At 45.6% G+C, this 9,108-nt stretch overlaps 1 protein-coding gene and 1 long non-coding RNA gene across 2 annotated transcripts in view; both read right to left on the bottom strand.

Moving 5' to 3' along the window:
* Positions 1 to 2,472, bottom strand: part of LOC311445636 (potassium voltage-gated channel subfamily A member 1) — a 5,046-nt gene extending 2,574 nt beyond the window's left edge. Inside the window, exon 1 of the mRNA XM_084537928.1 lies at positions 1 to 2,472. This exon is cut by the window's left edge and continues 2,574 nt beyond it. Coding sequence (XP_084394054.1) covers positions 860 to 2,335 — 1,476 coding nt within the window. The 5' untranslated portion in view covers positions 2,336 to 2,472 and the 3' untranslated portion in view covers positions 1 to 859.
* Positions 2,473 to 3,142: 670 nt separating this feature from the next.
* LOC311445642 lies at positions 3,143 to 4,151 on the bottom strand. The gene is made up of 2 exons (XR_014698556.1): positions 3,850 to 4,151; positions 3,143 to 3,739 (listed from the first exon to the last, which is right to left on the bottom strand). It is a non-coding gene; the product is annotated as an uncharacterized lncRNA (long non-coding RNA).
* Positions 4,152 to 9,108: the final 4,957 nt, after the last annotated feature.

Genomic DNA, 9,108 nt, shown 5'->3' with positions numbered 1-9,108 from the left:
GGACCTATTTTTAGAAGATTCAGTTCAAACGAAAGCTTATCCGCTATTGTCTGAGGTAAAGTTTCAGGCATGCGATTATAAAATAAATAGTATCAAATTCAAACATGCTTATCTTAAACTCCATTGTGCTATCTTGCAACAGAGGGACTATAAGTTTTGTATCCAGTTCTGGACAGGGAAAAGGAAAAGTGTGTTTAAATCACCTGCATGTAAGAGAACTTAGCAGCATTGCAGATGTTTTATCTTCAGTTTTGTTTGTTATTTGTTCTTCTACGGAGAGCAAAAAAGACCAGCCTTAACTGTATTTAAATAAGGTGCTGCGTTGGTCTGTAGACTGGAACTATATAATCTGTCACATAGGGGATGGAAGGAAAAATTGCACTCCTTTGTAAAAACAATGGCAAATGCTTGCTGCATGTTAATCCTTTTTTTTGTTATTATCTGATGCACTTCCTTGAAACTGTGCATTTTTGCAGAATATTTTTACTGGAATCCATGCATATGCTTTATAGTTTTAAAAACTGTAATACTTAAATTAACTTCATTGAAAAAAAAAATGGGGTGGGGGGAAGAGGAAAAGATTAGGTCTAGCATCATACAGTTTAAAACTAAACTAGTTCAAATGGTTCTCATTTACTAGATGGAAAATGGTTTTGTTTTCTTTTTTTTTTTTTTTAAATAAACAAAATTGTGTCTTTCATGGATCCTGGAAGCTTGTTTATCGCTGAGCAAAAATTCGCAATGCAACAATGCATTTACGAGGTAAATAAAGCATTCAAAGACTATCAGTAAAGCATCTACAAAGTGTGACTGTGTCACCTAAGTCTTCAAGCTGTGAGTGAGGATTTTGGTTTTTTGTTTATACATCGGTCAGCAGCTTGCTTTTATTAACACAGTTTTGGTTGGCTATAGTGCAGTTGCCAGTTCTGAGATTAGCCTCTCTAAAATTGTCTATGCTATTATTCATATCCTCTTCGATTTCCATGTACTCAGATTTGCTGATTGTGGAGGAGCTGCGGCGGCTGAGATCACTGTCAGATGCTAAATTAGGGGAGCTAACGTGAAGTAACTGAGCCTGTTCTTCCCCTTCTGTTTCTCGGTGGTAGAAGTAGTTGAAGTTGGACACGATGACAGGTACAGGCAGGGCAATTGTCAGCACACCAGCGATGGCACACAAGGAGCCTACGATTTTGCCTCCAATTGTCACAGGGTACATGTCACCATAGCCCACAGTGGTCATGGATACCACCGCCCACCAGAAAGCATCAGGGATACTTGTGAAATGAGACTCAGGTTCTTCAGCCTCAGCAAAATACACTGCACTAGAGAACAAGATCACCCCAATGAAGAGGAAAAAGATTAGTAAACCTAGCTCTCTCATACTCGCTTTGAGGGTCTGTCCCAAAATCTGGAGGCCCTTAGAGTGCCGGGAGAGTTTGAAGATTCGAAAGACTCTTACCAGTCTGATGACTCTCAGGATGGCCAAGGAGGTGGCCTGCTCTCCTTTCTGAGTCCCCTCCCGCTCAGCCATCTCAGTGCCCAGGGTGATGAAATAAGGGATGATGGCTACAATGTCAATGAAGTTCATGATATTCTTGAAGAATTCAGTCTTGCTGGGGCAAGCAAAGAAGCGCACCACCAGCTCAAAGGAGAACCAGATGATGCACAGGGTCTCCACAACAAAGAAAGGATCTGTGAAGATATTGGATTTGTAGACCTGGGTGGTGTTGTCAGTGCGATGCACTGTATACTCCTTGTCCTCCTTCAGCTCGGGTAATGTCTCTAGGCAGAAGATCACAATGGAGATGAGGATCACCATGACAGAGACTATTGCAATGACCCTTGCAGGCCCAGAGCTCTCTGGGTACTCAAAGAGGAGCCATACTTGGCGCTGGTACTCCCCCTCCGGCAAGGGTCTCTCCTCATCTTTGATGAACCCTTCATCTTCCCGGAACTTCTCCATGGCCTCCTCACCCAGCTCATAAAATTTTATCTCCTCAGAGAACATGTCCAAGGGCACATTGACCGGCCGGCGAAGCCGCCCTCCAGACTGGTAGTAGTAGAGGATGGCATCAAAGCTGGGCCGGTTCCGGTCAAAAAAGTACTCATTGCGCAAGGGGTCAAAGTACCGCATGCGCTTCTTGGGGTTGCCCAGCAGTGTATTGGGAAACTGGGCTAATGTCTTCAGCTGCGTCTCAAAGCGTAGTCCAGCAATGTTTATCACTACGCGCTCACAGCACTCATGGTCATCGTGGGCAGCGGGCTGGTAGCTATCCTGGGGGTGGCCAGGTAGCGCAGAAGTCTCATCCATGTTCTCTCCAGCCATCACGGTCATTGTGGCACAAAGGAAGTGGGAACCAGGGCCAGGGGAGGAGAAGAGAGGGAGAGGGGCTTGAGAGTGGGGACGAGAATGGAGGAGAACAGAAAGTCCAAGGGCAGTTCAGTGGAGGATGTCAGGAGGGTGGGAGGCAGAGGACTCTCAGAGTCTGCAGAATGAGTGGGGATGGAGAGGCTTGAAGAAGGGATGCATGAAAAGCCTACAAGATGGAAATATCCAAAATGGGAAAAGAGAGGTGGGATGCAGGAATAGGCATCAGGAATGAAGGGAGGGTGAAGAAAGAGAGAAGGAGTACCTTTAGGAGGGTGGGGGAAGAGGGCAGATAAGGTGAGGGGTCCTGTCCCCCCAAGCTGGGAGGCTGAAGGTGTCTGGGGTTCACCCCCAGGCTGGGGTTCCCTCCCCAGACGTCTCCTTTTGCCTTTAACTCGATCCGTCTGCTTTTCTCGACGACTCGACCATTGCCACGGTTGCTGTCTCGAAGTTACCACACACACAACACACACACACACACATACACAAATAAATAAATAAATAAATCACGGGGAGCCTGGGAGGTGAGTCCTTGCAATGCCAACTCAGCAAATTTCCATCACCTGCCCCCCCCACCCCCCTCCCCAGTGCCCTGGTCTTCTCCTCTTGTGCGCCAAAGAGAGAGGGATGGCGATACTCTTGCTTTTGAAGGCATAAAGCTTACTTGCAGGAAGGAGGCTGCCAGGGAGGAGAGAAACAGCATAAACCAACCCCCAAGCCCCACCACTCACACACGCTCAGGCGCAATGGATTGGCTTTCACACCAGCAAGAACATCCCTCTCTGCCCACTACGGCAGCACATGCAGAACCCTACGCATTCCCACACATCCACGGACAAGCAATGGGGCTTCTGGGACAGGACGGGACCCATAGCCCTCCTGTGCCCTGAGTGCATTGGGAGGGCTTCCCAGGCAACTTCAGTGGGGTCAGCTCCTGCCATAAGTTTCCTGACCACCACACGCCCCACTTCACATAGTGGAGACTTAGCTGAGTACTGACAACTTCATCACACCGATCGAGGGGATTAAGGGAGGGAGAGTGGAGAATCTCCCTTCTGCTTTGCAGCAGCTAGACACAACTGAGGCAGAGACAAGGGAAGGTAGATCGATGTCCCAGACCCAACCTGTCCAAAATAGAGTCCAGCAGAACAGGGGAGAAGGGTCTTTTCCTTACCTGCTCCGAGTGAGATGCGCTGGTTAGGAGTAGGCGCCAGTGCCAGAATGCGTCAAGTCGTCTTGCAGCAGCATCCAAAAAAAAAAAAAAATACAAACCAAAACAAAAACCGCAGCGGCAAACTCAACCCTCCTCCTCCTCCTCTTGCGCCCGTTTTAATAATACTGCGATCGCTTTACAGGACTGCCTGCAAGACACTGAAATATTCATACACTGTCTTAGGCTGCACCAAGGGCGAGTGGGTTTAATTAGTTTCTACCGAGAACCGCAGTGGGGGAGGTGGGGGATGGAAGAGAGCGCAAAGTACCTTTTCCAAAAGGCTTGAGTTAATAAATAAAAGGAAGGAGTCCTAGATTAGCCGCTGGCTCTCCCGCTCTTTTCCTTTAAGGTAGTTGGAGAAGCAGCCGGGCGCTGGGCAGCGGCGGCTGGGGAGATGTAAGAGAGCCGCAGTCCTGCAGCCGCATCTCCGGAGTGGGTCTTGGCTCGTCCCGGCAGCAGCAGCAGCAGCAGCAGGAGGAGGCAGGAGCTGGCCGCGTGTGGCAGGAGCGAGAGGGCTGCTGAATGCATAAGAGCGAGGAGCCAACTCGAGCCATGTCTTGACGCTGCGCTATCAGCACAAACCCGAGAGCTGTTTGGTGCAGCTCGGGCGGCGGGCGGGAGGGGGCTGGAGGGGGGCGGGCGGCAGCGCTGCCCCCGCTCCGCACCGCTCCGCACCCCGCCGCCGCCGCCTCCAGCGCGGCCCCCGACGCAATGCGGGGCCGCCCCGCTCCCCACCGCACCGCCCGCCCGCTGCGGGACACCGGGTAGCTGCGGGGGAGCAGCCGGCGTGGTGCAGGGCTTTGCACACCCCGCACGGAGCGCGATGCTGCATGCGCCTGCAGTGCTCCCAGCACCCCCGCTTGGGAGCGGCTGGACGTGGGGCAGCGCTGCTGCTGCTGCTACTGTTGCTGACGGTGATGATGGTGCTGGTGCTGGTGCTGCCCAGCCCCATCCCACTGTGCACTCGGTAGCAGACAGGTCTGCATCGCCCAAGCTGGCCCGCATAGGGATGGATCCCGAGCAGTGTGGCTGGAATTGGGAGGGAAGAGTTAATCAGCAGGCAGTGTATTACAGGGAAATTGCCCTTTCATGCTGCTTTATCCCACTGAATTCATTTAATTGATGAATCACATAACTTTGAGATGGAAAAGACCCATTATGTCATCAGCTTCCCTCCCCTGCCAGCGCAGGATTGTTCCCTACAGTATATGATCATGTACATTATATAAAAGCCTGCTGCTCACTTTGTCAAAGCAGGAGAGGTGATCAAATACAACCTGGGCCTGTGTAATTTGAAGCATTACAGAGATAAGCAACACCAGGTCCGTGTTTAACAGGCCTGGTCTCATTAGCTTTTCACTGCATTATACATTACCCTCACTTAAGATCACCACCTTGGCAGTCCAAAAATACTTAACCTCCTGACCTAAGGGAGGGTTTCTGCCTCCTCTTCCCCTTATTTATCCCCATGTTTTGTTTTCTTTGGGGTTGGGGTTGGGGGGTGCTGCTGGAGTACAAACTTAAAATACACAAGCTCTAGCTGTGCTGTAATCACAGCTACTCTGCATACTCTGTTCACCAGCACTGGCAGAAACAAAAGTGCAAAGGAACAGATTTCCTGTCTAGCCTGGTATATGCTTTCTTCACAGTGAGCAACACATATGCTGAAAGTTGTGTGAGAAACTTCTGATGAAGTTCTAAGCAAGAGAAAAGACTCCATCTGCCAATCCTGGGCAAAACAATCCAAAAACTAAATAAAATAGGGACTCTTCTCCCAGTGAAAAATCACAGTTACTAGTTTTCTGTCTGCTTGATTCATCACTCAGTGTCAGAACCCAAACTTAGAACCAGCAGCACTAGACCCAGTATAAACCACAGCCACACCACTAGCCCCCCACCCCCCCCACATACACACATGTACAAAAACAAAACAAAACAAAACAAAAACAAAAACCAGAAAGGTGGTGCCTTTGCCTGAACTAACCAGGCTGTTTTTCAACCCTTCAAGAAACTCAGCTTCAGCTAGAGCCTTTGACTCAACATCCTCTTATGGCAGTGAATTCCTTGCCTGGATGACATGCTGCACAGAGCTGACTGCAAAGTATTCAGAGAGCTCTGCATTCAGTGCGCTTGGAACTGCTCTGCAGAAATAGCTCTGTGAGCTAGCACTCACAAAGCTCTGGTGCAGCGTTATATCCCCCTGTAGTAGTTCAAAGACAGACATGTATACTCATGAGTGTGAAGAAAGTGCAGATCTGACAATCAGAGGGCTGAGTTCAAGGTGCTGTTCCACCCTTGGCTTTCTACATGATTGCAGGCAAGTTGATCCATTCTGCTTTTATATCTGAAAACGGTACTAAAAGTGTTTCATTTGCTTGTCACAAGTGCTTAGACTGTTCATTCCTGAGGTCTGTCTTAGCACAACAGAACCCAAATCTTTACTGGAAGCTGTGAGTATACCAGTAGAAGAAAAATAAATACAAATAAAAATAAAAAATAACAATAATTAAAAAAAAAAAAGTATGCAGTATGCTTTCTTCTTGCATTATAGGATAATAAAAGGACAAATGAGGATAGTGCTACCCCGTTCTCATTTTGAATATCTTTGAACTCTGATTTCTTATTCCAGTCTAATGCTACTGCCAAGTAAACATGCTTGAAGGTAGATAGCTTACTTAGAAAAGTGGACTATTGACCATAGGGTCATGGAAAATCTTGCTAAGGAGCACAGACTAATGAGCAGTAAAGCTACAGCTTGTGAAAGTGTCATATGTTACATGTTACTGTGCTAAGTACCTTGAATTAAATATCGAGGAATGTGAAGAGACATGGACTTCCTGACAAATTTGAAGTCAGGCTGCCACTATTTCATACTTTCTATATTAAAGCAAATGGCCACCAGCAATCAAACTTTTATTTTCCCCCAAGAGTCAAGCTGAGAAGTTCTGTTCAGGAACAAACGATTTTGTAGGGAGACTATCAGTTTCAAACTACCAAAAGCTTTAGATAGGTGGAAGGCAAAACATTCAGAACAGCTGCTTTTAAAAATCCTGCTAGACATCTTTCTGCTTCCATAGAGGCCAAAAAAAAACCAGTTGCTGTTCCTTTCCTTACTTCTTACTGATGGTCAACCTTCGTGTGGTGATAGATCTTGTGGTACAATGCAGACAGCATCACACCTCTCCAGTAGCCACTCTTTATAAAAAACGCTTCCACTTGATCTCCCCCATGGAAAGTGCTTTCAGCCTGACATGGTAGTGTGGATGAGCACAAGCAGACGGGGAAGCAGCAGGCGTTCTGAGTTGCATGGGCTGAGGAGGTTCGCTGCCATCTTTGGTGGCTTCTGAATCAATTTATCATAGGCAACCAGAACTGATAGGCTTATGTCTCAAAGATAGGTTGTCATAGCACAAACAGAAGCTGAAGCAATTAGCAAAGTCTTGCCTTGTACAGAAAGGTGAAGACTTCCTTGTTTTGGTCTGGCAAATGAAGGATTATCCCTGATGAGAAAGAGCAGATTTTTTTTTTTCCATTTTTATTTTGAGAGAGAAAGAGAGAGAGAAAATAGAATTGTTGGTTAAAACGATTGGTGTATTGTAAGGATTAAAGAAAAGTTGTACTGAATGACCGTAAATCTGAAGCTGGATTAAAAAATAACCACCGGTTTTATGCAGTTTGAAGCAGGCTTTAAACACTGTCACCAGGGAACCTGAAAACTACTGATCAAAATCAATAGACAGCAGCAGAGTGGATTTCCTAGCATGATAGCTTTCATGCAAGTGTTATGAGTGACACAGCACGCTAAATTTCCTTGACATGAAAAGACAACTGTGCGACAGAAACCACTGCAAAATCCAAAGTGGCAAGTGCGATCCTGGTTGTTTGAACTTTAAGTATCTCCATAGGTTTTGTAGCCTTAATTCATGTAAGCCTGGAAAACAACTCTATTAAATTTATAGCTTCATTTACATCTAAAAAAACTTCCAATTGAGTTGTGCAAGTGTCATCACAGACATCATTTAACGGCCTTGGAAATAGAGGATGCTACGCATAAAGCGAGATATTCTGCCCTAAATCTGGCCTGCCAGACTCTACCCTCTTGATGGTCCATGACACAGAAAGAGACAATAGTCAGAGCTGAGAGTGAGCTTGTGGTATTGATGGTTGGGTTTTATTCTTTGGAAGAAAAAGGGATTTTTTTAAATACTTTTATCATTTAATGTTGATTTATAAGTCTTGTTACTATCGTCCAGTATTATTAGGCACTGTTATGACTGGGATAATCAAATCTTATGTTTCAAAGCATACTGACTTTTGTTCCTCCTATTCTATCATTTCATTGTTCTTCCTGTTTCTTTTTAATGTCTCAAATAAGGCCCCTGTATGATTAAAAGAGACAATAAGTAGATCCAATCCTGTTGCTGGATCTAAGATGAGAGCTTGGGACTGTATGCCTGTAATGGAGAACATGGAAATTCTCCTCATTCACATGTGTAATTTACTGTTAGAACCAGCCTAGGGAGAACAGATACCATTTCCTTTATGCTTTTTATCCTACAACAGCGGATCAGATATGGGCAATGTGTGGCACTGGAAGTATGGCTGGGCAGAAGAGAACAGTGTGTATTAGGAAATACACATGGTGTATTAGGAAAAGGTTGAGCCTTTCTTTGTTCTTCTCCATAGCATCTGTATAAACAGAAAAAAAAAATGGAAGGACAAAATGCTTATACACCCCTCAGTGCCCAAGCTACATTACAGAAAATGCCACTCTTGTATGCATGTTCCCACAGGAGGAACACATTTATATGTGAACTGTAATTAGAAATGCTTAGCAACAACATTTTTATGGTTTTAATATCACTTTCTCCTTTTTTGATACCTTTTTTGGTCCTTGATTTTCTTTCTCAGGGTTTTGTCCAACTGGCTGCTTGCTATTGAAAGGAACCCCTGCTCAAGTATGCTGCTCTGTCCTCTGAAATTAAGAGGAAATATTTTACTGAGACCAGCCTACCAAGTAGAGGTCAACTGCAACAGAACTCCAGCAACACTCATTAATAGCAACATTAGACTGAAGTAATGGGACTTACAGTTTACTGTGATAATTTACAGTGAGGCTATTTTGAGGCCTGTAGACAGATAGAAACTATTGGCAAGTTACCATGAAAAACGACATATTATTACTTGGTCGTATGATAAAGGACACTGAAAAAGTCCATCTGTAGCTAAGCAAGCCATGTGGTGAGCATAATACATCACCAGAATATCTTCAGTGTGAGAGAGCAGAGTCAATAGTTCCCATAGGTCCTACTTAGTATTCCAAAAAAGTGTCATCATGTAGTTTAAGGAGACTGAAACTGCCTCAAAAGCTGACTTGAACCTTACCGGTAAGGTACCAAAACACAAAACTCCATTGACATCCTGAGTATAACGGAGGGGAAACTCTGTAAAGGAGGGACATCAACAGACCTACAGAAAGGAGTGAAAAATAAATCAGCAATAGCATAAAAAAATATCAAGCATCTGC

Source organism: Aythya ferina (assembly GCF_964211825.1).
Source record: "Aythya ferina genome assembly, chromosome: 1".
NCBI classification, from domain to species: Eukaryota; Metazoa; Chordata; class Aves; order Anseriformes; family Anatidae; genus Aythya; species Aythya ferina.
The sequence above is the reverse complement of the archived record's forward strand: the minus strand, read 5'-3'. Positions and strand labels throughout refer to the sequence as shown.